General features: G+C 53.6%; 2 protein-coding genes across 2 annotated transcripts in view; one reads left to right on the top strand and one right to left on the bottom strand.

The window, feature by feature from the left end:
• IGHMBP2 (immunoglobulin mu DNA binding protein 2) overlaps positions 1–13,316 on the bottom strand; it is a 26,662-nt gene extending 13,346 nt beyond the window's left edge. Inside the window, 7 exon segments of the mRNA XM_002929299.4 lie at positions 1,634–1,781; positions 3,703–3,903; positions 5,072–5,235; positions 7,190–7,287; positions 7,511–7,694; positions 10,942–11,111; positions 13,186–13,316. Coding sequence (XP_002929345.2) covers positions 1,634–1,781; positions 3,703–3,903; positions 5,072–5,235; positions 7,190–7,287; positions 7,511–7,694; positions 10,942–11,111; positions 13,186–13,271 — 1,051 coding nt within the window. The 5' untranslated portion in view covers positions 13,272–13,316.
• MRPL21 (mitochondrial ribosomal protein L21) lies at positions 13,255–26,316 on the top strand. The gene is made up of 7 exons (XM_034645050.1): positions 13,255–13,507; positions 17,397–17,454; positions 19,899–19,984; positions 21,220–21,383; positions 23,222–23,274; positions 23,942–24,045; positions 26,202–26,316. Exons 1-7 carry the CDS (start codon positions 13,270–13,272, stop codon positions 26,264–26,266), a joined length of 768 nt encoding a protein of 255 aa, XP_034500941.1. The 5' UTR covers positions 13,255–13,269; the 3' UTR covers positions 26,267–26,316.

Raw genomic sequence — 26,316 nt, 5'->3', positions numbered from 1 at the left:
TGGCTGGAGAGGATGCTGTAGGAGGCAGAACTTGGCCGGTTCAGAGTATGATGCAACTTCACAGTGCAAAGAGAAGCACGTCCAGGAGACCCATTCTAGCTCCCCACTCAACACGACGGGAGGACTTAAGAGGCCACAAGCTGACCCTGCTGAGTTGGGGGGAGGCTGCATTGTGATTTCCAACAAGCACCACATTTGAAGATTTGGTCCGGTGAGGACCTCCGGAAACCCTCTCCCTCCACTAAAGCAACAAGAACACTGGCAGCATTGTCGGAATCAACTTTTTCAGAGCTCTAGAAATTAGCTAAAGGCTTGCAGCAACCCAGGGAGTGTTTGTTTTCAAAGATGTGGCTCTCAGGGCGCCTGGGTGGCTGAGTCGGTTAAGTGTCGGCCTTCGGCTCAGGTCATGATCTCAGGGTCCTGGGATTGAGCCCCGCGTCAGGCTCTCCACTCAGCATGGAGTCTGCTTCTCCCTCTCCCTCTCAAATAAATAAAAATCTTATTTAAAAAAAAAAAAAAAGATGTGGCTCAACCTGGGACAGAATTGCAAGCTCTGCAGTATTCCTACGGAAAGGCCCTGCCTGTGCCCCGGTTCTGTGGGAGCCTTGAAACCAACGGCTGGCAACCGTGGGGAAAACCTGCAGCAAGGAGGCTGAACTCCCTTGAAGCCCCGTTCCCAGAGAAACGCCACGACTGGTGCTGTCTGCCAGCTCCCGGGTAGAACCCAGTCTCAGGACTGTCTCTATTTCCCCCGACTTGGAGCTCTCCCGATGCAGACAGCCCTTTCCCCAGACATTTGCCCAAAACCATCAGAGTCTCTGAAGCAGCTGGAGCAAGCAAGAGGTAACCAGAAAGCTTCCAAGGAAGAGTCGGGGAGCAAGATGTCCGCGGGGGCTTAGGAAAGCTCCAGCCTGCCCCCGGAGACCCGGAGGGCCATACACACATGTCGGGCTGTGAGCAGGCATGTGCAAGATGGGAGGCGGCCCCAAGCGCTCACAGCTGGCTCACCCCTGGCTGCCTACCAACAGGAAGTGAGGCCTAAGAGTTGTAAAAGGCGCTCCCCAACACACATGCAGAGCCCGTCGGCCACGACCGGCAGATGTGCTGCTTCTGGAGCAGGAGGGACTCTGTGCAATCCTTCCTGCCCCCTAAGCTGGCGGGCTTCAGCAGCTGCACGGGACCACAAAACAGGCCTTTCAGAGTCAGCTCAGCAAAGTCACTGAACAAACAGGACAGTATCAGCAAGCTCCGGGGAATGGGGAACACCTGATTTCAAGATCCCCGATCCAGGAATGAAAGCAGCGACATCGTTATAGATGCCACAGGCGTCTTCACAATAAAGGGATGATGTGAATAACTTTAGACCTGTGCATTCAATCAATTAGATTAAATGAACAAATTCCATGAAGACAGCAGTTCGCTCAAAAAGAGGAAACCCAAATATCCCTGTATCGGTATCAACGAAACAAACGGAGGCTGTCGCTGAAAACCTCCTCACAAGGAAAACTCACCAGTGGATCCTCCCCACTGTTTGCAGACAGCTCTACACAGCTCCCCACCAAGAAGGTGCAGAAGGGAGAGCACCACCCGGCCCCTCCAGCGGCCACAGCGGGCGAGGACCCGCCCCCCTCACCTGTGTTTGTCGCCAGCACCACCGCAGCCGACGTGAGGCTCTCCAGCATCGCGGCCTCCTCCCTCTCCTTCAGCTCCTTCCTCAACAGCTTGATTTCACTCCAAACACTACTCTTCTCTCTCTTGTCCTGGGTCTGCCTGTTCTTCGCCTACGAAGGAAAACCAAGAACACTTAAACATTTGCACACAGCTCTGCACCTACTTGGCTCTTTTGTGCTTTTTGTGCTTGTTTATAAGCAGCTGGTCCACTTCGTGAAGTTTCTCAAAAGGCACTAAAACGTCCAAAACCTGTCTTGAAGGAGCAACAGACACACACAGGTGAGCAAGCGCCCGACAGCCCGTGTGGCCCCCAGCGTCACCCGAGTCCAGGAGCTCGACGCGGGCGGCATTCTGAACTGTTAACGCAGACGAAACCAGAAGCTGGACCGCACCCCACCCTGCGCAGAGTCACTGCACCTGCTCTGGGAAGGAAGGAGCACCTGCCCTCCCAGGATCTGGGTTCTGGCTGCTTCCAGGTGAGAGGCTATGCTTCAGCCGTGACTCCACACTCGCCAAGAGAATAACAAATTTTCTTCAACCTATAAAATGCTCACCTAAGCCTCCACTTTCTGCAATACTAAAAAAGACACCCTTCCTAACTGTGATTTCTGCTTTCAAGGGCGGAGTGTGGCAGGGTTCACTGGAAGGGTCTTCCTGCGCCTCCCTTATGGAGAAGACGACCCTGAACAGCACTGAGTCAACAGGAACAAGAAATGACGTCACCCGCACCTGCGGTGGAGGCAACACTGTCCGTGCGCACTGCTACACCACCTCCACCCTCGAACGACACGCCTCATCCTATCCCCACCTCTGCTAGGCCGACACCGGCATCTGGAGTGCCACCCGCGACTCCACGCCCACGGGAAGGCAGACTCAGGGCCCTGGCCCTCTGGGGCCAGGACACGGAGGGGCACCACCGTGAGGCTGTGAGACCAGCTGACAGAGAGCAAACGGAGTGTAAATCAGAGAACCACCGAGCACCAAAGTACCAGACTGCAAGATAAAACACATCTCCAATTAACCTGTCACCCGCTGCCTCTCTTCCACAGGGTGAGTGTGAAAAGGACCAAAAATTGGCAAGATGAATTTTTGAATTTTTATTTTCAGGCTGCTGGGGTTTTTCTGCCAACAATCACCCAGCCAACAGGACCAGATCCAGGAGATGTGTGAAGAAACGTCCTCTTTAAGACGATCCCTCACCTACTCACAAAACTACATTGAAAACAGCTGAGTCCCTATTACATGCTGAGTATGTTTCTATCAAAAGCAGACAGTCCTTAATTTCTTAATAAAACTGGGGAAAACATTTTTTTTAATGGGCAGCCCTGATGTTTGAAATTCCTTTTTTTTTTTTAAAGTAGGCTCAACGACAACGTGCAGCCCGACGCAGGGAGTTCTCCTGACCCTGAGATCAAAACCTGAGCTGAGATCAAGAGTTGGACGCTTATGGGGCGTCTGCCTTTGGCTCAGGGCGTGATCCCGGAGTCCTGAGATCGAGCCCCGCATCGGGCTCCTCCGCTGGGAGCCTGCTTCTTCCTCTCCCGCTCCCCCTGCTTGTGTTCCCTCCCTCGCTGGCTGTCTCTCTGTCAAATAAATAAATAAAATCTTTAGGGGCGCCCGGGTGGCACAGCGGTTAAGCGTCTGCCTTCGGCTCAGGGCGCGATCCCGGTGTTATGGGATCGAGCCCCACATCGGGCTCCTCTGCTGTGAACCTGCTTCTTCCTCTCCCACTCCCTCTGCTTGTGTTCCCTCTCTCTCTGGCTGTCTCTATCTCTGTCAAATAAATAAATAAAATCTTTAAAAAAAATAAATAAATAAATAAATAAATAAATAAATAAATAAATAAAATCTTTAAAAAAAAAAAAAAGTTGAACGCTTAACAAACTGAGCCACCCAGGTGCCCCCTGATGTTTGAAATTCTTAGAACTGACGGAGACCAAAGAAAAGCGAGAGGAGCACAGACAGAAGTGACGCAAGGAAAGACTGCAGATCAGAAACCACGCAGAGCGCTCGCTGGCAGGGGGTACATACGAAGGCCTGATCGATGTCCTTTCTGATGTCTGCGACGATCTGGGCGTTGTCACTCCGTGCTAACACCGCGTCCAGGGAATGCTGCTGAATAGACTCCAGCAGGCGGGCAGGGTGCCCGAGGCGCAGGATCCTCTGCTTACACCGAGCCAGACGCTCTACCAGGTTGTCCACGGCAATGTTAGAGGGAGCACAGCACAGAACCTGGGGGAGCAAACCTCAAGTTCGGTGACTTCTTTAGTTAACCACTTACGTTCACGCTAAAACAAAGAGAAAGCCTTGAAGGTAAAGGGAGGAGGGCAGTGTTCACAAGTGGTCACGTCAGAGTGCAAACTTGCAGCTGGCGGGAGGCGGGCGCGGCCTGCAGACCCTACAGGACCTGAACTCGGGTCTTAAGGACACCTAGTCACCGAAGCACCAGAAATGTTAAATAATTTGCAACTAGGGGAAAAAGGACTCGAAGATTAAAGCGTGCCCTGAAATTATCAGGACTGGAGAATCCAGCTCACCACTTTGTCACCTGACAAAGTGGAACAAGGGAAAATCTCTCAATCTTGCTCCTAAAACTATTTTCCGTAGTGATTTCAATCAGGAGAGAAAAACCCGAAGTTCCACTATCAGAAGCAGGTGACAGCTGGCAGACAGGCGGGGCGGAGAGCCCCCGCACACACAAGCCTCAGAAGCAGGAGGCCACAGCCATCCCTCCCCATGTCCCGAGGGCCTGAGTGGGAATAGGGGTGCTCTGTCTCACCGTTTATGCAAACAGAAGGCATCCAGTCAAACCCCAAATCAGACCTGCCTCCCGCCACTGAGTCATCACTTAATTAAGTTTTCAAATGCCTATGCCAAGCCACTCGTTTGCAGCAAACTCTTGGATGGTTTCGTGACCAGGTGACAGATGCCCTTCGGTTCGCAGCAGTAGCGGCTCTGCCTGAAGAGGAGGCGAGGCTCGGAGCAAGGGCCCTGGAGAGCGTGTCTGCCGGAGTTCAGACCCTGGCCCCGCCCCCCACTGCTCAAGACTGGGGCACGGGACCTGAGCTGTGTCCTCTGGAAACAGGGGCACCAGCAGTCCCCAGCACCCAGGGTTTCTGTGAGGACTGCCTGAGTGAGTGCATGGAGAACGCTCAGAAAGATAACTTTTGTAAAAGAGTTCCAAACGCTCAGAATTGACTCATGTTGATGCAGATGAGGGAAAAAGACCCTTTCTCAGCCATTAAAAATCTAAATGAACAGTAACATATAATACTCCACGTCTCGGAACATCAGTCATCTGTGCACAGCACACAGGCAGGAGTATTCCTGACCAGGCTAGGACCCAGCCGAGCACCTGCGAGCCCGGCACGGGGAGCTCATACGTGTTGACAGGGCCCACCTTTAAGCCCTGCCTCACAGCCTGAAGAATGATCTCGACCACGGTGGTGGTCTTCCCGGTGCCAGGAGGCCCATGGATGATGGCCAGCTCTTTCTGGGACAGCGCGAAGGAGACCGCTTCCTTCTGGGAGGCATCCAGGGAAGCGTTACAGAACAGCGGTGGCTCTGCGGGAGAGGCGACAGTGTTAGGCTCCGGCTCGCCGCCCCAAGCGCTTCCTCCTGGCAGACAGCGCTGATAGAAGGAAGAGCCGCCCACCGGGCTCCGGGACCTCCCCGGGAGCCAGGCGGCCAACACAAACTCAATCTGCTTGGTCTTCCGACGGTCCTCCCAGGACAGGAAATGGCAGACTATGGACCACAGGCCCAATGCTGCCCACTGCCTGTTTTCCTGAGTCCAGTTTCCCTGGGACCCAGCCACGCCACTCAATGACGCGCTGTCTCTGACTGCTACATTGGCCCACAAAGCCTAAAATATTTATAATCCATTCCTTTATTTAAAAAGTTTGCCAACCCACGCTCCACAATAACAGACCTTTCTGAAGTAAATGTTCCTTGGAATCTATTTCTACTTGGGGCGACTGGGTGGCTCAGTTGGTTAAGCGTCCAACTACTGATTTCGGCCCAGGTCATGATCTCAAGGTCGTGAGATCAACAAGCCCTCTGCCAGGCTCCACGCTCAGCCAGGAGCCTGCTTAGGATTCTCTCTCCCCCTCTGCTCCTCCCCTCCACGTGCACTCACTCTCTCAAAAAATAAAATAAAATAACTAAATAAAAATTAAAATAAGTTATTTATTTCTACCACGTTGCCCCTTTTTAAGTGACCATAAAATGACAAGAACAAATGACAAAAAGGAATAGAGAGCAAATTTCGGAATCATGTTTCTCCACTGAATTTTCCATGATGAAGACCCGTTATCTGCCTCCTGTGCTCTGTGCTCCGAGAGCAGCTATTGTCTGTCCAGCTCTGCAGGGCGTCTGTCCGTGGAGACACCCAATCCGTGAGTGACCAGAACTCCGGGCACAGCACCCTGACCTGGGCCAGCCAGAGTGACACAAAATTGAAAAGCAGCAGCAGACCACCCGACCCAAAGTCCCAGCGCACCCCGCTCTCCACACCGCGTCCCTTTTCCTTAGGTATCCGCCTAACCACAATGTACCATGCTCCCTAAAACACCGTAAATACGTTTCTAATTCAGTTTCCACTGCGTTAGGAGCCTCTCGATAAATATCTGGCAGACTAACACACTGAAATGTGATTGCTTCCAGAACCTGGAGGTACCACCCAGCAGCCCTGGGTTTAAAGCCAACACAACATTGGGTGGTCAGCACAGGCACAGCACCATGTGGGCATGGGATCAGCCCCGTCACCCCAGGTAGCTGGAGACACCAAAGGCTTCACTGAGGTCGTGCTGGGAAAGTGGCAAAGTCAGAATGTGGAGGATTGTCAAATCACGGCAGCCCCTTGAGGAGACAACATGCTCCTCTCAAAACTGGGGTTCTCCAAGACCACGGAGGGATAGGAGAAAGCACACAGACAAGGAAGGGGTGCATGTGTGCACGTGTATATGTGAAAGACACAGTTTTCTACATGAAAAAGACCAGAATGTGCACAAATACTTGGGAGGCTAACTCCAGGCTAACTTCCTGAGTGCTCTGTTTCCCTTGCTAACACGATCCTTTATTTCCAAATATTCTACAACTAACACATATTATATTACTCTTCTCATCAGAAATAAGCAATCTTCAATTTGAAGGATGCTGAGAAATAATCAAATGCATTTAGAATTGGGACTTTTCAAACACACACAAAAACACTATTAAGCACAGACAGTACGCAGCCATCCTACCCCCACAGATCTGAGCTAGAACATCCTGACATCTTAGAAGGACGTAGATAGATTTGAGAGGCTATTGCAAAGTCAACAGAACGAGCTGCTTCCTTGCACTGAGTACGTGAGAGTCCAGTCCACGTGAGTCACTCAAAGAAATTTATAGAAGAGACGAAGAGAGATGCCTTCTAACTGTGCGTCCTCGAACTCTCACTCAAACACCCTAGCCCCTGCTGTTTCTTAGTGTTTTCATAGTGACTTCGATCAGAAAAGAAAACAAAGGCTCTTACGTATCTCACTGGCAGGACTGGGGGCTGACCCACCAAAGAGGACCTCTATGAGCGAGGACGCAGGGCCGGAATGGTACTTCTTCAGGGTGACCAGAGCCCTGCCAAGGGAGAAAACTAGAATTAGGATATTGGTGAAAACCAGACCTTGATTCCCTCCCTAAGACCCTGCCCAGCGTGGCCACCTGCAGCCACCGTCTCCCATGAGTGCCCCCAAGGACTCCACACTCAACGCAACTGCTCTCTCTGCCCAGCAAGACAAGTGGTCCGGGAGTGGTGCTTGAGGAAAAAGAACGTGTGATTCCCAGTCACACACACCCTTACTTTTTCAGTCGCTTGTAAGTGACATCATTGGCCAGCTTTAACAGTCTGTAGGACTGCTCCCGGTCCAAGCTCAGCTGGAAGTCATGGGACTCATCAAAGGCCACCGTGACCGATCTCTGCGTGATCCGGGTCAGGATCCCCGTGGCCAGCTGACTGCCTTCGTCATACAGACCCACTATATCGCCTGTAGAAACAAAGACTTAAGTTACACAAACACTGAGCAGAGTTAAACCATGAACTATTTTATGTAATAAATTCCAGCCTATTTCAAATATCCTATCTCTACTGCTTTCTTCAGAAATGAAATCAGTAGTGGTAAAAGTTTTTTAACCAACATGTAAATTAAATATGAAAACTGACTTGAGATCAATGAACTGTTTAAGACAAACATGCCAGTCAATAAAACATTCAGAGTGCCTACTCACTCTTTGCCAGGCACTGCTCTAAGCACCGGTCTGATCAGAAACAAGACACAGATGTCTGCACCAAAGGTTTTAAGGAAAGATGAAGCCCAGGAGGGGATGGAGTGGGACCAGGGCATCATTTTAGAAACAGGATATGGCAAGGGCCCCTCTGAGTGGTGACAGGTAAGCGGGATGCACCCTGAGCCAAGTAGGGGCCACAAGCACGTTGAGGGGAGAACATTCCAGGAAGAATGGGAACATCAGTAAAGGAGGGAGGTCATTTGCTGCCCACTCAGCACAATCTCCACACTTCCCGTGGTAACTGTTGGGTGATTCACTCACCCGCCAGGTGACCCTGACACCAGGGAAGGAGCCCACAACCTATGCCTGAGCCAGTCACTGCGTCCCACGTCCCCAGCCACAGTGACTGCTCAGGAATGAGCACGGGACCAAATCTACCCCCCAGACACAGTGAGACTTTTGCTTGGCACCTGGGAAGAGGCCCTCCATCTGTCTAGGTGGACCAGAAACCTGAGAGCATGTCGGGGCCAGAACTGCTATCATGTGTCACCTGAGAAGGAAGCCAACCCAGAAGAGGGCAAAGCCAGGAAATGGAGAGAAGTTAAGTCCAAGCGACTTCCCGTGAGCCCTGAAGCCAGCCTTCTAGTATCTCAACCAATGCAATCCTTCTTGCCCAAACAAGAAGCCAGTTTGGCTTGGTTTTTCTAAAAAAAAAAAAAAAAAAATTTAAGATTTTTATTTATTTATTTGTCAGAAAGAGAGAGAACAAGCAGGGGCAGCGGCAGGCAGAGGGAGAAGCAGACTCCCCAGTGAGCAGAGAGGCTGATGCAGGACTCGATCCCAGGACCATGAGATCATGACCTGAGCCGAAGGCAGACTCTTAACCGGCTGAGCCACCAAAGTGTCCCTGGCTTGGCTTTTCATCAACTGGAACAGAAGACAGTTCTAACCAAAACAGACTCCACTCGAGATAAAGCCAGAGCTACTCACATATTTACACCCCCTCTATTCCTTGTGAGAAAGTGTATGCCACAGGGGCGCCTGGGTGGCGCAGTCATTAAGTGTCTGCCTTTGGCTCAGGGCGTGATCCCAGCGTTCTGGGATCTAGCCCCACATCAGGCTCTTCCGCTGGGAGCCCGCTTCTTCCTCTCCCACTCCCCCTGCTTGTGTTCCCTCTCTCGCTGGCTGTATCTCTCTGTCAAATAAATAAATAAAATCTTAAAAAAAAAAAGAAAAAGAAAGAAAGAAAGCATATGCCACAGGTCAACCAGGCACCAGACACGCTCTTGGCCTGGGCTGTTTTTCCTCCAGGCGATGAGTTTCACCTGCACCTTGAACCTTTTCTCTGGCTCCTTCCCCAACTTTATAGAGACAAACAGCAGACAGCAACATTGCCCCTGGGACAGGGTCTGGTATGCCCACTGGAACCTCCTAACCAGCGCCCTGCATAGGGTCCCGTGTTCCAGAATGGACGTTTCTATGCTGAGCCTTAAAACTGCTCTTCAGGAGATGAAAAAGCAACAGCCCCACCTCAACCTGATCAACAGCCGCAGCGACACATCAGACTTTCAGCCAGATACTTTCCACAGACATGCCTTCCTGACTTCCTGTTTATGAACCCTTCATCAATTCTCTGGGCTCCCAGTCCACAACGCTGGCTAACTGAACATATTTTTACTCTTGGTTTTCAAAGTTTACGCCCCCCCCCCGCCCCCGCACGGACATCCGACCCTGACGGCGAAGCAGCGAAGTGCGGCTATAACGCCCCCAGCCCCATCTAGAGGGCGGGCAGTGAAGCTCACTTAACAAGAACGTGTACGACCTGACTCCAACCAGCAGCTCCCCTTCCTCCCCTGTCTCCACATCCAGCCAGTATTCCAGCAACTGTGAGCAAGAGTTAGGGAAATCAGAATAAGAAATCGAAACCCCGTCACCAAAACACGATGAGGACTTTTCTAGAGCAAGCACGGCACTGGCCGTGCTGCTCTATCCAGGTCTGAGGGCTACACCGGGTACCCCTGGGGCATGGTTCAGCAGCTTCTCCCAGCTGCTCCCCCTCTCCAGGAGGGCTGGCGCGAGTGTACCCCGAGCGTGCTGGGCACGAGAAGCCGGGGGAAGACAGAACCATGCACACCACACCACGGCGGTCCAAGACAAATACGATGACAGTCACGTGTAGTTTTACACTTTCTAGGAGCCGTAATAAAAAAATTTAAGGGGAGCCTGGGTGGCTCAGTCAGTTAAGTGTTTGCCTTCGGCTCAACTCATGATCCCAGGGTCCTGGGGTGGGGCCATGTTGGGCTCCCTGCTCAGCGGGGAGCCTGCTTCTTTCTCTACCCTTCCCCCCTGCTCATGCTCTCTCTGTCAAATAAATAAAATCTTTAGGGGCGCCTGGGTCGCACAGCGGTTAAGCGCCTGCCTTTGGCTCAGAGCGTGATCCCGGCGTTATGGGATCGAGCCCCACATCAGGCTCCTCTGCTATGAGCCTGCTTCTTTCCTCTCCCACTCCCCCTGCTTGTGTTCCCTCTCTCACTGGCTGTCTCTATCTCTGTCGAATAAATAAATAAAAAAATCTTTTAAAAAAAAAAAATCTTTAAAAAAAATTTTTTTTAAGAAACAAGTAAACTGATTTTAATGACAACATATTTTAACCCCATACAGAACAGATACGATTTCAACACGTATCACATTTCCAAAACAATGACTCTGGAGAGAGTCTAAATTTTTCTGTACTCGAGCTTCTGTACTCGAGCACCGCACACACACAGCAATCAGTGCCCGCAGTTCAAGTGCCCCAAACCACCCGCGGCTGCTGGCTGCCATTCCGGACACGCTGACCTAGGCTACCAAAAAGCCATGTTAAGCGGTGAACTTCTAATCAAGGGTTCTTCATCGCCATGCTTTATTCTCCAACTAGCCATGTGCACGCCGGTCTTCCCAAGAGTACGAGTCGCAGCTTGGAGAGCAGCGGTATGCAAGACACGCCTGTGTGGCAAATACACAGACCTGAAGTGAAGCTGTTGCTGGGAAGCACCGGGGCAGACGTACATCTCCTGGGCTCAAAGGTGACCAGCAGCCGCCCATACAGCCCAGTCCGCTGGCTGGACGCCTGCAGCTTCAGCAAACACACACCTCGGCTCTGCAGTTCTTTCGGAGAGATGTTTTCCTGCCAAGACCTAGAAGACACCCAACACCGAGAGTTCAATATTTATACTTTACTAGCGTCTACTTCCACCCACATGGGACAAATGCAGACAAAGATTTGTGCACAGGCACTAAATAAAACCCAAAGGGGCTCCACATCTGCCGGTCTCTTTACCTGCTCTACTTGCATTCTGCGTCCTGGTGCCCCCGCCTCTGCCGCCCACCATCTGTACCCACATGAATCCACTCGGCCTCTCATCCTTACCACAACCCTGGTTCAAGCCACACCCCTCATCGTCTGGACCAGACAGAGCCTCCTGCCTCCTAACTGCTTGACCTTGGAGGCTTGGCCTGACCAGTCACAAGCAACAGCACCCACGCAATCCACCTAAAATACAAATCTATCCACTCCCCTTTGAACGTTAATAAAGGGAAACGTCACCAAAGTGGAGTGGGGAGGCCAGAAGGAGGAGCTGCAGCATTCCCGGTCAGTTACAGACCCTGCCGGGACAGGATCCTCAATCACACAACAGAGAAAGATGCACATCGCATACCCTACAAGAAATCCACCACCCCGCAACTCAGCCAGTGAGCAACGGTCATCACCCTGAACTCCTGCCTTTCTGTAATGGACTTCCATGCAAAACCACCCCGTAAAATAAAGGTCCTCTCCTCCATCTGTCGCACGAGCTTAGAGTCTCCGCCACAGGTTCCTTGGTGGGAACTGCAATTCTCTGCCATTATGAATAAACCCATCTGGCTAGTAAATTAACTGGCTGTTTTATTTTTAAGGTTAACGCCCACCCCCATCCCCCAGCACTTAACCGCGCAGAGAGCCGAACTGCGCGCAGGGAATACAACACAAGCTCGCCCACAAGGCCGCTGTCCATCTGAGCACTGCCTACCTCTCCGTGGGTGCTCGCTCTGCTCCGGGTACTGAGCTGAGCGCCTGACAGCAGACCATCTCGTGCTCACTGCAAACCCGTGAGGTGGGATGTAACCTGCAAAGTCCCACAGCCATACACGGAGCTGGGGTTCTACCCAGGTGGATATGACCGCAAAAGCTCTTAATCTTCGAATCAAAAGCCTCTCACACAAACCCATCCACGTCTCCAGTGCAGTCAGTCAGACTGCCTAGCCTCCACCTGTCACCTTGAGCAAGTTCCTGAACCACTCGGTGTCACAGTCTCCTCCGGCACAACATCAGAAGAGCACTCAGGGTTAAAGGAACGATCATACAGAAAGAGCCTTTACAGCACTCCATTAAGCGTTCGCTGTTAGTTTCAGCTAAATGAATATTCACGTTCAGAAGCAAGCAGGGCTCTCTCTGGTGCCCATCTCCCCACACCTCATCCAGGAAGGCTCCTCCACCCACCTCTCCCGTTTTTTTTTTTTTGTGCCCTTGGCACCACCAGTCCCTGAAGCCAGCCTTAGCCTCGCCCTCCCCAGGGAGAATTGGTCTTCCACCATGCCTACGAGGCCCTTTCTGAGTGCTCGCGGGCGCGCGCACACACACCCCCACCCCCACACACAGCGTGAGCACACCCAGCTGGAAGGCACTTTTTACAAGGACCCAGGCCCACCCCCTTCCCAGATCTTCTGCCCACCTCTCTGCCCCGACCCAGGCCCACCCCTGCCCAAGTCCCTTGCCCAGGCCCACCTCTCTGCCCAGGTCTCCTGCCCAGGCCCAAGCCCTCCCCCACCTCTACCCCCGCCTGGGCCCACAGCGTGCCCAGGTCCCTTGCCCAGGCCCACCCCTGCCCGGGTCCCCTGCCCAGGCCCACCTCCGCCCCCGCCCAAGTCCAGGCGGCCGCATCCTCGCGCCCTCCCACCGGCTCCGCGCTGTCTTCCCTCCTGGAAAGGGCTGAGGACGTGCTGAGGGCAGAGGCAGGACACAGCGCTGAAAGTTCGGGAGTCGGGGGCTCCAGGCCGAAAAGAAAAGGCTTCTTAAGGGCCCCAAACCGGCACGGACCGCCCGGGAGGCGACCGGGTCCCATCTCCAGCGGCGGCCGAGCCCCCAAGCGCCGCGGGCGGGACTCGGGGGGCGGGAGGGCAAATCTCTGCCCGAGGCCGGCCGGGCTGGGGAACTGGCGACCGACCCAGTACCTGCGCTCCTCGACCTCCGCGTCTCTCTCGAGCTCCAGCAGGTCCAACTGCTTGGTCACGAAGCTCTCCACAGCCGCCGTGGCCATGGCCGCCGGCCGACGCGGGCGCTGGGCCGCTGAGGTCCGGCTGCAGCGCGAGGCGGAGTTCCCGGGCCGGACCCTGTGCGTCGACGCACAAGGTTCGCGCGAGGCTGTTTCCGCTTCCGGCCGAGGCTGCGGAAAGATGGCGGCGGCCGTGACAACACGGGCCGTGACGGTCGCCTTCGGAAGACTGGTGTCCGCGTGCAGCCGCAGCGGCCTGAGAGCGTCAGGGCCCGGAGCGGGTGAGACCCGGGTGGCGGGGTGAGAAGAGGGAGCGGGGCGAACGGGGCTTGCGGGTCCGTGTCCGCCCCGATGCCTTCGGTGTTGACCGCTTTTTTCGGTGCCGTGAATATAGTATAGTACTCGCTTTGAAGTCGGGGAAACCCGGGTTCGGATCCTGGTTCTTTAAGTTAGCGGCTTCGCTGCTGACATCAGCTCTTCAGCTCGCTACGGTGCCTGTGTTGCCGGTGAGCAAACTGAGGCTCGGTTCAGAAAGCTTAGGTAACTTGCCCAGGGTCACACGGCAGGGAAGTGGCTCAAGAGTGATTCAGACAGCTCGGTCCGGCTCCAAAGCCTGTGCTGTACCATTGCCCCCAGGCTTCCAGCCGCTCTTTAGACCCTCGTTGCCCTCCTCTGGAAAGTGGTGGTGAACGTCCTTGCCAGATCTTAACCATTCAGCAAAAGCAGCAGCCGTGTTTTTATGAGGTCCAAAAAAGTTGTTCGTCAAAGACAGTGTATTTTTCTTGAAATTAGTGGAGTGTCTATTTGTGTGTGAGAGCGTTTAAGTGTGTTTTAAAATTAGGTCCAGATGTATATTTGACAATATTAAAGGATTGTTCCCTTTTTTTTTAGAAGTGATAACAGTGCCTCCATTGTGTGTTTTTTTATAAGAATATTTATTTCTCATAGAAGTATGCTGACATCTTTATTGATCAAGCAGTATATCTGTGATTTACTTTATTTATAATTTTAAAAGATTTTATTTGTTTATTTGACAGAGAGAGACAGCCAGCGAGAGAGGGAACACAAGCAGGGGGAGTGGGAGAGGAAGAAGCAGGCTCCTAGTGGAGAAGCCTGATGTGGGGCTTGATCCCAGAACACTGGGATCACACCCTGAGCGGAAGGCAGATGCTTAACAACTGCGCCACCTAGGCGCCGCTATGATTTACTTTAAAATAATTGCAAAGTTGGGCCAGAGTTAGTGTGAATCAAAAAATATTGGTCATGAGTTGGTAACTGTTGAGTCTGGGAAGAGCTGTGAGAGGGCTCTGGGCTCATGATTCTGTCCTCTTTACTTTTGTGTGCTTGACATTTTCCATTAGTAAAACTTGGGTTTAAGTGGGGAGGGATGTTTTTACAAAAACAGTGGAAATTACTCCATTCTACTGACGCAAAACCACCTCTGGAATGCTGTGTTCAATTCCAGACTCCCACTTTAAGAAATACAGATAACATGGAGTACAGAGAAGGCAACCCAAATGATAAGCAGATGGGACCTTGAAGAGTGAGTGAGGGAAACAGGATGGAAGACACACCACAGTCCTCAGAGAGCTAAAGGATGACCCCATGGGAGAGGAGGGAGCACATTTGTTCCTTCTGGGGTCGAGGGCTAAGGCAATACCATAGCTGAGAGTTACAGAGAAGCAGATCAGGTGCAGAAACTTTCCAGCTGAGCCTTTAACAGTGAGGTGGCTCCCAAGAGAGGCGCTGAGTCCCGTGTCAGGGCGTATTCCAACCAGGCCTTCATGTGGTGACTCAGCAGAGTAGGCTTCATTCATTCACCCACCGCGCACCTTTTATGCGTTAAGCACGGATGGGGGGAGGGGTGGAATACATCAGTAATAAACATAAATAATCCTTGCTTTTAATGGAGCTAGCATTTTGATGAGGGAGGGGGTGTCTGGAAAGACAGGCAATTTTTAAAAATAAATTACATAGTGTGTTAGAAGCTGATAAGTCTTATAGAGAAAAATAAAGCATGAAGTGGGGGGATCAGTTTTAAATAGGATAGTCAGGGGGCGCCTGGGTGGCACAGCGGTTAAGCATCTGCCTTCGGCTCAGGGCGTGATCCCGGCGTTATGGGATCGAGCCCCACATCAGGCTCCTCTGCTATGAGCCTGCTTCTTCCTCTCCCACTCCCCCTGCTTGTGTTCCCTCTCTCGCTGGCTGTCTCTATCTCTGTCGAATAAATAAATAAAATCTTTAAAATAAATAAATAAATAAATAAATAGGATAGGGAAGGCCTCTCTACTGAGATGGTGTTTGAGTGGACACCCAGAGAAAATGGGGGAGGGAGGTTCCAGAAGAAAGCAGTGAAGGCACACTCAAGGCTCCGAGGCAGGCGTGTGCTTGGCACGTGCCTAGCATGTTACAGGAATAGCCAGGAAGCCAGAGTGGCAGGTGCAGGACGAAGCCAGAGTGGCAGGTGCAGGGGTAGCGCGTGAGAGATGGGCTCAGAGGGAGGGGAGATTATGCTGCGCATGCCCTGTAGGCCACTGTAAGGGCTTTGGCTTTTTCTCTGAATTAAATAGGAAGCTCTTGGAGAGTTTCAGCAGAATAGCGACGGGATCTGACCTAAGTTTTCACAGGATCACTCTAGCTGCTGTGCAGAGAAGGGAGGTAATGGGGAGAGCAGGGCATTAGTAATTATTTGGGCAAGAGGTGGTGGTGGCTTGGAGGATGTAGGGGGTCAGAGCCTGGATCTCTTGAAAAGAGAGAGCCAGGAGGATTTGCTGATAGCTCTGAGTATGAGAAAGAAAAGGGTCAAGAGTGACTGAGATTTCTGGCCTGAGCACCTGGAAAGATGAAGATGCCATTCTGTGAGATGGGGGGAGAAGCAGGCACGGGGGTGGGGGGGAGGAATCCGAGCCTTCATAGGTTTTGAGATGCCTGTTAGCCTTGCGTGTGGTGATAAATAGACCAGTGGATGGTCAAATCCAGGCTGCAGGTGTAAACCTGGGAGTCACCTGTGTAGACGGATATTTTAAGTTCATTCTGCTAGATGCAATCAGCAGAGGAGTTGTCATAGGAAAAGAAGAGTTAAGGCCCAAGGTCCAAACCCCAGGCACAGCAAGGTTGTAGAGGAGAAACCAGCCCAAGACACCAATAATTGGGAACACCCGCTAACAGGTAGCTATAAAGGGATGAATTTTAAGGAATGTAAATTACAGCTCAATATAAAAAAAAAAACATGCATCAGTAGGTGCAAGAAATAATTAACAAAATTCAACATCCACTCATAGCAAAAACTGTCAAGAAAAATAGATACAGAGGAAATTTTTTTTTTTACTTAAGTAGGCTCCTCACCCAACGTGGGGCTCAAACTCACAACTCCTAGATCAAGGGCTGCATGCTCTGCCAACTGAGCCAGCCAGGAACCCCTACAAAGGAAACTGGAGTAACAGGATACCTTCAGAGACAAATGAATAAATAAACCCTCAACAGTTACTGAGTTGCTGTCCTCCGCTTTTCACTCCTAAGCTCTGCATTTGATTTCTGGGCCCTTCCCTCGGTAGACTGTGATTGCTGTTGTCCCTTGCTGTATTAGTCATCTGCTGCATAACAAGTTACCCCAGAACTTAGTAGCTTAAGATGACCAGAGTTTGTCGTGCACACCGTTTGCAATGGTCGGGAGTACAGGCGCAGCTTAGCTGGGTGGTTCTGGCGCTCTCCTCAGCTGGGGCTGGGCACTCTTTCCAAGCTCACCACCTTGGCCATGGGCAGGAGGCCTCCATTCCAGTCTTTTATAACTTAATCTCAGAAATGCTGTGCTCTTCCCTCTGCCACATGCCATTGGTCACAGAAACCAGCTCCATTCAGGAGGTGGGCTCTGTGGGCCGTCTCGGAGGCACAGAACAGCATCGGAATCCACTGGGCACTTGGTGGTCAAGGAACGGAGTAGTGGTTGAGCGGTTCTGGTGTTAGGCCCTCTTCGATGGTGTGATGAGCACAGCTTGACACACACTAGCAGTAACTGTAAGCAATGTTGCACTAACTTTGTTGACCGTGGTTTTCCTGCAGGCGGTTGTGACCCGGTGCTCTAACTCGGCACCGGCAAGCATACTGGTGCATTTCGCTTTCTGAAGAGCAGTGGCATTTCTTGGTAACGATCCCTGTTTCTTGTTTCCTCAGCTTCCCTGGGGTCCGCTTCCCGAAGGTTCGGTTCTCAGAGCGCTTCAGTTCCACAAGGGTAATATCTAAACCTGGGTTTGGGTGACTCGTCATCTGTAGGACTGTCTTTCTAAAGTCAAGACAGCACATGCATGGGTTTTCTAGAACGTCTAAATTTTCTTTTAACCTTTTTAATAGTATTTTTCTAAAACCTTTGACATAAATGTAGACGGAACATCAAGCGTCCAAAGACAAATGTGCTCCTAGGCCTTATGCAGCTGTATTTCATTAAGGAAAGCTGTGGCTCCTAATTAGAGACTTGTAACTGGGAAGATGGAATCACAGGAAGGTTGGATCAGAATTTTTAGAAAGAACTTAAATACCATTTGGGAGAAAAAAAAATAAGTATCATTTGGAAGAGTTTATTCAGTATTAAAACATATTTAGAGGAAAACTTTTTTTTTTAAGATTTTATTTATTTATTTAAGGGTGGGGAGAAGGAGAGAGAGAATCTCAAGCAGACTCCTCACTGAGCACAGAGCCTGAACCCAGGGCTCACTCTCACAACCCTGAGATTTTGACCTGAGCCAAAATCACGAGTCAGACGCTTAACCAGCTGAGCCACCCAGGCACCCCAGGGGGAAAAAACCTTTAATGTAAACTATAAAAAGTAAATTTGACAAAATCACACCCACTGGGAAGAATATCCAGGAGCAGTAGAGGGGAGCAGTTAAGAATTAGGAAGCTCCTGGGTCCTGTCCTGGCCCCACCCCTTGCAGCCCAGGGTTCCTGGTCAAGGTCATCCACTCGCTGAGCTTTGTTTCCCCTTCTGCAAAATGGAAGTGGTGTTAGTGCCTCTCAGTGGAGTTCTGTGCGCGTTCAGTAAATGTCTGCGCTTAAAGGGCTCAGGACAGTGCCTGGCATACGGTGAGTGGTCAAGAGTATCGGCTGCTCCTGCATGGCAGACTCAGAAGTGGGACATTCAGGGGGCTTGTATGGTTCTCAAAAGGAGAAGTCGAAAAACAGAAGCAGGTTATAGAAAGGGATCCTGGGGGGAATGTCAGTTACCTCGGCTTATTCTTTCTCTTGCCCGCGGCGTTCCGGGTTTCTGGCATCTGTTGTTTCACGGTCGGTAGTAGGGGACAGTCAGGCCCAGCGAGGAGGCCAGAGCTCCCACGTCAGACCCCGCTCCTCCTTGTCCATCAGAGGTCACTGCCAGGCCACAGAGCAGGAGCGTGTCTCCAGGTGCTCTGAGATGAGCACAGTGGACAAGCTCGGTTTCATTTTCTTGGCCAGTTGATGCCACAGTGACCAGAATCCCAGCGTGGAGAGCATTTGTTGTACACGCCAGCGTGGAGCCCCTGCTGGCTGCCGGCAGCAGCACAGGGGCCTGGGGCCGGCTGCGGAAGCGGCAGCTCTTCCCCGGTGAGCAGGCTTTTTTCCTTGCTGGAGCTCTGCTGCAGAAAGGCTGAGGTCAGGAAAGGTTCCCTGTCTGGTGGCGAACAGCAACAAAAGCTTGAAAACGGTCTGAATAATTGAATTCGATGTGGGCTCTCCCGAGCTCTCCCCTCTTTGAGGACTGCAGGAATTTGAGGCCAAACGAGATCAGAAAGTGGGAAAGACCCTGCCTCCTCCTCTTGCCCGTGGGCTTCCCTCCCTGCACAGCCGGCTCATCTCTCCAGGCTGAGCGGGGGGCGGGGCAGATGCCTGGCTGCAGCACAGGACAGACAGTGACAGCAGTGCCATGGCCCCCGAGTGCTGAGCGCGTCTCCACACTGCCCAGTCCTTCTGGGCACACCGCCCCTCCTGACCCTGCATAGCGCGGAGGCAGACGCTTTTATTCCCATTTTCTCCGTGAAAGAAACTAGAGCAGAGAGTCGTGAGATGCTGCCAAGGTCATGCTACCCTGGTGGCAGAGGCGGGGTTCAGACCCGGGCCTGCCTGGCTCCTGTCTGGGCATGAAGGCCGAGCGGGCACCCACCTGGTAGGAGTTAGAGGTTGGGGGGGAACAGCTTGGGGCAGAGCAGACGGAGGGTTCCTGTTGTGGGAACCCTGCCTGCAGAGCCCTGGAATGCTGGAGTGAGGCGTAGGAGCCCGGCTGGGAGGCAGAGAACGTGCCTTCCGGTGGAGTGTTGGGGGCGGAGGAGAGAGAAGGGGGGCGGCACTGCAGCCCACACCTCTGAGACCCCATGTGCCCCGAGGACACTAAGAAAGGCCAGTCTTCACATGTGGGCCACCGGCCCGGGGGGTGGTTATTCCCAAGAGGGCCTCTTCGGGAATAAAATGGTTGGAATTCCCATTTTGATTTTGGAGTGATTAGTGGGTGTTTTCTTGAAATACGCAGCCCTCCTGAGAGGCCGCACGGGAGCCTGTCCTCGGTCCCCCCAGGGGCGGGTCCGTACCGGAGAGTCACGTGTCGGCAGTGCGGCCCCATCTCCCCCAGCCTGAGCACGGCATTTCTTACAGATTCTGAACTGTCTTTTCCCGCGGGCGTGCCACACATGCGTCAACTGTGTCTTACAGATACGTTCCTAAAACATCGCTGAGTTCACCACCTTGGCCAGAAACCGTCCTGCCAGACCCCACTGAGGAGACCAGACACCATGCAGGTAACAGAGGCAGAAACTGGAGGGCGGTGCCCCCTCCTCCCCCCACCGAGGTGGTCCCCTGGCCACAGGACAGGAGTGCACATTTCCGTGTGCCCTGAGACGAGACCCAGCACGGTGTGAACGCTCAGGCTCATTTTTGCCCCTTGACAGAAAAATTTAAAGCCTCGTTCATTTCTCAAATACTCCCAAGCACCCATCGTGGTCGAGGCAGGCCGTGTGAGCGAGGGAGGGCCCGTGGTCCCTCTGTCTCCCTGCTGTTGGAAGGAAGCCAGAGGCAGGGAAAGCTTTCTCCACAGTCAGAGGAGCAGTGGGTGCTGCTACTGTCCTGCGAGTTGCAGAAATTGTCAAGGTGTCAGGACACGAGGCAGGACAGTGTGGCCGGCCACTGTTGCCATGAGCGAGTGTGGGATCCTAGCTTCCTCACAAGGCTGGAGATGCAGGTCAGAGTGGCACATCTTCTGGTTTTAAAGTACTGTTTGAGACTGGTGTGAAGTCAACAGTATTCTGTCCCTTCTCCAGCCGTGGCTCCGGCCTGACTCTGCTTCCGGGGCAGGAAGTGTGTGTTCTCCAAGCCCCCAGCCCCAGGCCAGGCCGGCTGGGTCAGGGCTCACAGACATTTATCACACAGTGAACGGGGCAGGAAAGAAGGGGGTCTTGAGCTGAGGTGAGGCCGTGGGAGCCCAGAGCTGTGTGGGCAGAGACTTCCAGGCAGAATCTAGCACAGGGGGTGCAATTCTAGCTTTTCCTGGTTTGCAGAAAGGCCTCTCCTCTCACTGTACCAGTCCTCTGGCTTTTTCTTTATAAGGACTGGGAATCCCACAGAGTGAAGGTCTTTCCACCCCAGAGTCAGAGAGACAGAGCCAGGCACACGGCATGCTCAGATCAGAAAATCACAGGCGGCCATGGGCCATTCCATGAGGTCTGGGGATGCGTGTCTCTAGAAGCCCGCGGGCCCCCCGTGTCAAGGAGCCTGTGCTCCTGGGAATGGCAAGCCGAGTGCCGGCCGTGGGAAGAGGCGTGGCCTTCAACAGAGCTCACCTCACCAGGGGTGCCAGCTGCCACACCCACCGTCCCCCCCCCCCCACCTCCCCCTGGNTTCCTGCTGGGGGAGAGCAGGGGGCGCGGGGCCTCATATCACTGTCACCGTGGGCCTGAGCCGTGTCGGGCGGCATGGCTGCCAGGCCCGGTGTGAGTAGCTGACCGGCCCGCCGCCTGTCCTGACTTTCTCCCCACAGAGCTCGTAGGGAAGGTGAACGAACTGATCGCCACAGGCCAGTATGGCCGGCTCTTCGCCGTGGTCCACTTCGCCAGCCACCAGTGGAAGGTGACCTCTGAGGACCTGATTTTAATTGACAACGAATTAGACGTTGCGTGTGGAGAGAGGATACGGCTGGAGAAGGTGAGGCCGTCTGTGTATCTGGGGGCTCAATCACCAAACATGCCCTCCTGCCCCCGGGTTCATCACTGCGGAGGCTTCCCGGGGTCAGGAGGCGAAGGCGAGCAGAGCCGAGGGACGGGAGCGTGGGCGTCCCCCCGGGTGTGGCTGGCTGGCAGGGCGAGGGGGCTGTGGGCTGGCCCCCCACCTAGGAGACCTCAGAGGAAAATCCATGTGCTGAGTTGTCTCACGTCTCAGGAACGCTCTCCTGTAGAAAAGAGTGAGCATCCCTGTTATAGGTGAGGGCTTTCAGCCGCATGTTGATGGAGAGTTTCAGCGGGAACGCTGCTCCGGCGTTGGTTTGACGGCTGCTGCTCTCAGACAGAGAGGCTGGCTTTCGAGGCGCTTCCCTGGGACTGGTGTACCTTACCGGCCACTCCACACTGCTTGGTCTGTGTATTTAGCCTCATGTTTCTACCCGTCACTTACGATTCTTTTTGCTGTTTTGGGCGGCCTTCTTTGTTTTTCTCTTACTCTCTTTATAAAAGTATATAAAATCTAAGGTTTCAGGGGCACCTGGGGGTGCAGTCAGTTGAGCGTCCGACTCTTGGTTTTGGCTCAGGTCACGGTCTCAGGGTCGTGGGACCGAGCCCCGCCCCGGGCGCCACGCTTCACGCAGGGTCTGCTTGGGACTCTCTCTCCCTCCCAAATAAATCCTAGAATATACGTATGAATTTCCCATACTAGTTCTCTGTGCTCCTCCGTTTGTGGTTGCAGAGTGTGCGTGCAGCTACTCCAAGGGGAGCACTAAACTCTTACTAAGACGGTGTTCTCACAGCCTATGAGCTGAGCTCGGAGCTGAGCTAATTAACCGTGTAGACGGCAGCAGCCAGCAGAGCTCGCTTCTCCTTAGTGACGCAGGGGCTCCGTCGTGAGCCCCTGAACAAGAGCACGTTTACTCCATAACGTCTACAATAAGTAGGAGACTTTAGGAGTGTATCTGTGAAGATGTCTAAAAAGACTTTCTTTATTAAGTTTATTTGCTTTTTTTAGTAATCCCTACACCCAACGTGGGGCTCGAACTCACAACCCCAAGATCGAGAGTCACACATTCCACCAGCTGCCTGGCAGGCGCCCCCTAAAAAGACATTGTTTTGGAACATTTCACATTAGCAAAAACATTACAGAAAGCACCCCCTAATGCAGATCGTTTCTCCCCACTTAGGACTCAGTAGCAGAGAACGCGTCACCCGGAGAGTAACCGCGAAGCAGCATTTTGATTGTTTGTCCTTGTCAAACATACAGAGTCCGTTGATGTTAGTATAAAATACGCTTCGTCTTTAAATATTTAAGTTTTATACAGTTGGGTATTTTACTTATCGGTAAAACTTAAGATGGTTCCAGCATCTAAAAACACCACTGCACTCGCGATGTAAAGACGTCTTCACGCCGAGGACGGTCACTGGCACGGCCGCCTGGAATTTCCCCATCTTTAAAAAAACACGCTGGAACCTAAGTCCCAGCAGGAGCAGCAGGTGTAGACTGCCTCAGAGACAGTGCAGTGCGGCTTCTCCCTGTGTGCGTTACAACTCGCGGGAAAAAGTTCAAAAAAAAGCCACGGTGTTTTGCACAGACGGACACTCTCTCTGGATGCGCCATCCCGTGCCAGGTGCGCAGGGACGGCGGTCCTGGCTCTGCCATCGGGCCGGTGCGGGAGGCAGCACAGCGGCCCGACCGGCCCGCATCCCCGCCGGTTCGAACCCCAGGGAACGACGAGGAAGGTGGCCGGTACTTTCCTCATGCTCGAGTTTGTGCCGCTGACTTCCTGTCGCTTGTTGGTGACGCGCCCGTTTCGTTCGCAGGTCCTGCTGGTCGGAGCTGACAACTTCACGTTACTCGGCAAGCCGCTCCTTGGGTAATGCGCTCGCTCGCGCTGGGCTTTGTCTAGGCCCCACACGGGGTACACAGGAGGCCGGGCAGAGGACACGTGGGCCAAACCAGTGTCCTGTTATCATTTATGACAGTGGTGGCTTGTAAGATTTGTTGACAGGCTACCCTGTTCTTTTTTTCTGTTTTTAAGTAAACACTACCCCCCACATGGGGCTCAAACTCACAACCCCAAGATCAAGAGTCACGTGCTCTTCCAGCTGAGACAGCCAAGCGCCCCGTGCCGTTCTTTTTTATTATTACTAAATGATAATTCACATACAATATCATATCCGTTTTTCATACTTACCAAGCACAGACCTCCATGGGCCTAGTTACCCTCTGTCACCTCCCAAAGTGATAACAGTCTTATCCACCAGATTCCCTGTGCTGAGTCACATCCCTGTGATGGATTTATTTCATAACTAGAAGTTCACACCACTTAATCCCCATCTCCCCAGCCTTCTCCCCTTCCTTCTACACTGTTCTTGCTTACGCTTCTCGGTGGTTTTCAAAATATCTGCAGGGAGGACGTATTACTCTTATAAGAAGCAAAAAAGAAAATAAAGCTTAGTTTGGAAGTTCTTATGTAAAGCATTAGTAAGATTGAAAACTAATCAAGAGGACACGTCATTGATTATCTTTCTCCCTTCTAGAAAGGATCTCGTTCGCGTAGAAGCCACAGTCATTGAAAAGACAGAATCATGGCCAAAAATCAATGTGAAATTTAAGAAAAGAAAAAACTTCAAGAGGAAAAAGGGTAAGTTAGAGAAAGTGTGGCGGGCGCCGTGTCCCCGCCTGCTCCGTCCGCTGGTCCTGCGGCTGCCAGGGGCCGGCACCTGCTCTCTGCTGGGGGCCTCTGGGGTGCGGCAGCCACAGACACCAGGGAGAGAGCCCTGCCCCGGTCCCCTGGGTCTGATGGGGAAGGGCAGGTGGAGGTCAGTCTTAACCAGGGGTGTGGAGGGAGAGGGCCCTGGGATCCTCGGGCGCTGCCACCGGACTGCGGCTCAGCCAGTCACCGCGACAAGGCAAGCATTCACCTCACCACGGCCTGGCACAGCATGCCCCGTGAGACACGGACAGGGACATCGGCGGCGGCTTCATCCGTGCTAGAAACACCAGACGCAGCTCTCACGTCCCGCATAGAGACTGGACAAAGAAACGGGATGTTGTGGGGGTGGGGGTCCTCTCTCAACAGAACGTCACCAGCGGCACGCTGAGTGAGCTGCCACTACACAAGAACGGGCCCGAAGCTCACAGTCTAGTGGGGCCCGAGCAACACCCGACCTTGTGCCTCTGGGCACACGTATACGTCCACACGCACTTACACACGCACACACATGTGTGATGGAACATGGGAGGGGGTGGAGAGGGAGCCGGTCTGCAGAGTCTCCAGCAGAGCAGGGAGGCCGGAGGATAAGGGCTGTTTGTTGGTAGAGAAGGGAGAGCCGGGGGTGCCGGGCGGATGGGGTGAGGCGTGTGGCTTCGGCGAACCGGCGCTGGGACGCCTCAGACAGGAGGGCCGTCCTTCCGGCTGGGTCAGCGTGAAGGGTGTGCAGCAGTGTGGCTTGTGGTGAAGGGGGCGTCCGTCTGACGGCCTCACTGCTGGGCAGGAAGTCCAGGGGTCTGCTGGGGGCGGGGGGGTGCAGGTGGGAAGGGGTGAGGTCAGCAGTCAAAGAGGTGGAGAAACAAAGCCCACCACAGACGAGAGGGAGCCGCATAGCGAGCTTCTAGCATGTGCAGCGTGAGGGCCATGGGGCAAGGCGGGTGCTGACCGGTGGCGGCCGACCACCTGAGCCGCATAGGGAGGGGTGGCCGTGGCGCGGTCTCGGGAGACCCGGACTGGAGCGGCGGCAGCAGTGAGTCTGAGGGGTGACTTCACAGCAGAGGCCTCACCGTGGGTTCCCCCTGTGTGGGGGCTCACGACCCATGCGTGAGGAAACAGAGGGGCCCTGGGGTGGATTCAGCAGCCCGTTAGCAGGAAGAGGAGAGGAAGCTTCGTTCAGTGGCATTTCGGTGCCTGCTGCAGGGGTGTCACAGAAGTGTGAGGGGTCGGGAAGCTGAGGGCATCTCCTGAGTAAGGGCAGGAGCCCCGAGTTTCTCTGCCCAGCCTCCCGGGGTGGGGGCCGGGCTCTACACATCCAGGATGGAGGGCATCAGGGCACATGGGGCCCAGGAGGCCCTGGGCAGGTTTCAGTCCAGCTGTGACTGCCCATTTTCTGCCCTCCCACCCTGGGGGAGTGCCCAGGCCTGGCCTGCACTGTCTCCACTCCTTTTGTCCCCCACATGTTTCCCTTCTTCGTCCCAGTCCTCGGCCACCCACCACTGCCCGGGTAATCCACAAGCGGGAACAGGACCGTCCCTGCAGGAGCTTCCCCTGGAAGTCACCTTGTGGGGGCCCCTCGAGGCTGGGACCCGCAGGCTGTGGCATCCTGTGAGAAACGCGTGGCACCACAGTCCTGAGCTGCCAGTGGCTGGGAGTTACTAGAATACCCTGACACAGGCGGCTGGCTCACCCTCAGGTCGGGTCTGTGGGAGCCTCTCCTCCACCCTCTGCCACCTCCAGGCGGCCCCGGGTTTGGCCCGTTGGGGCGGTCCACCCCCAGGCAGCCCATAGGTCTCACGGCACGTGGAGAAGAAGGGCCAGGCCAGACCGCTCCTGGCCTCCGAGCTCCCAGGTGTTGCTGCTTCTGATGGGCCTCACGGAGTGTGGGGGTGAGGCAAGCAGTGCCCCCCCCGAAGCCCTCATGGCACGTGGCCGCCAGGGCCCACACGGGGCCTGGGTGCCGCCTGGGGAGGGCTGGTGCCAGGCGGACGCCCCATGGAAAGAGCAGGTGGTCCGGCGACAGGGTCTCACCGTAGCTCATGAACGACATCAGATGTGGCCAAGCTGTGACCCTGTTGTCTCTCTTCCAGTTATCGTGAACCCACAGACTGTCCTCCGGGTAAACACCATCGAGATTGCTCCACGTTTGTGCTGATCCCAAAGCCCATGTTGACAGAACACAAAAATAAACTCCTGTTTTCCGGA

Source organism: Ailuropoda melanoleuca, chromosome 16 (assembly GCF_002007445.2).
Source record: "Ailuropoda melanoleuca isolate Jingjing chromosome 16, ASM200744v2, whole genome shotgun sequence".
In the NCBI taxonomy this organism is placed as follows: domain Eukaryota; kingdom Metazoa; phylum Chordata; class Mammalia; order Carnivora; family Ursidae; genus Ailuropoda; species Ailuropoda melanoleuca.
The sequence above is the reverse complement of the archived record's forward strand: the minus strand, read 5'-3'. Positions and strand labels throughout refer to the sequence as shown.

Excerpts from the sequence above, each read along its gene's own strand:
- MRPL21 (XM_034645050.1), top strand. The coding sequence starts at position 13,270 with ATGGCCGCCGGCCGACGCGGGCGCTGGGCCGCTGAGGTCCGGCTGCAG. Across the intron at positions 21,384-23,221 it reads AGAGGATACGGCTGGAGAAG|GTCCTGCTGGTCGGAGCTGA; the intron begins GTGAGGCCGTCT and ends TTTCGTTCGCAG. Across the intron at positions 24,046-26,201 it reads AAACTTCAAGAGGAAAAAGG|TTATCGTGAACCCACAGACT; the intron begins GTAAGTTAGAGA and ends TCTCTCTTCCAG.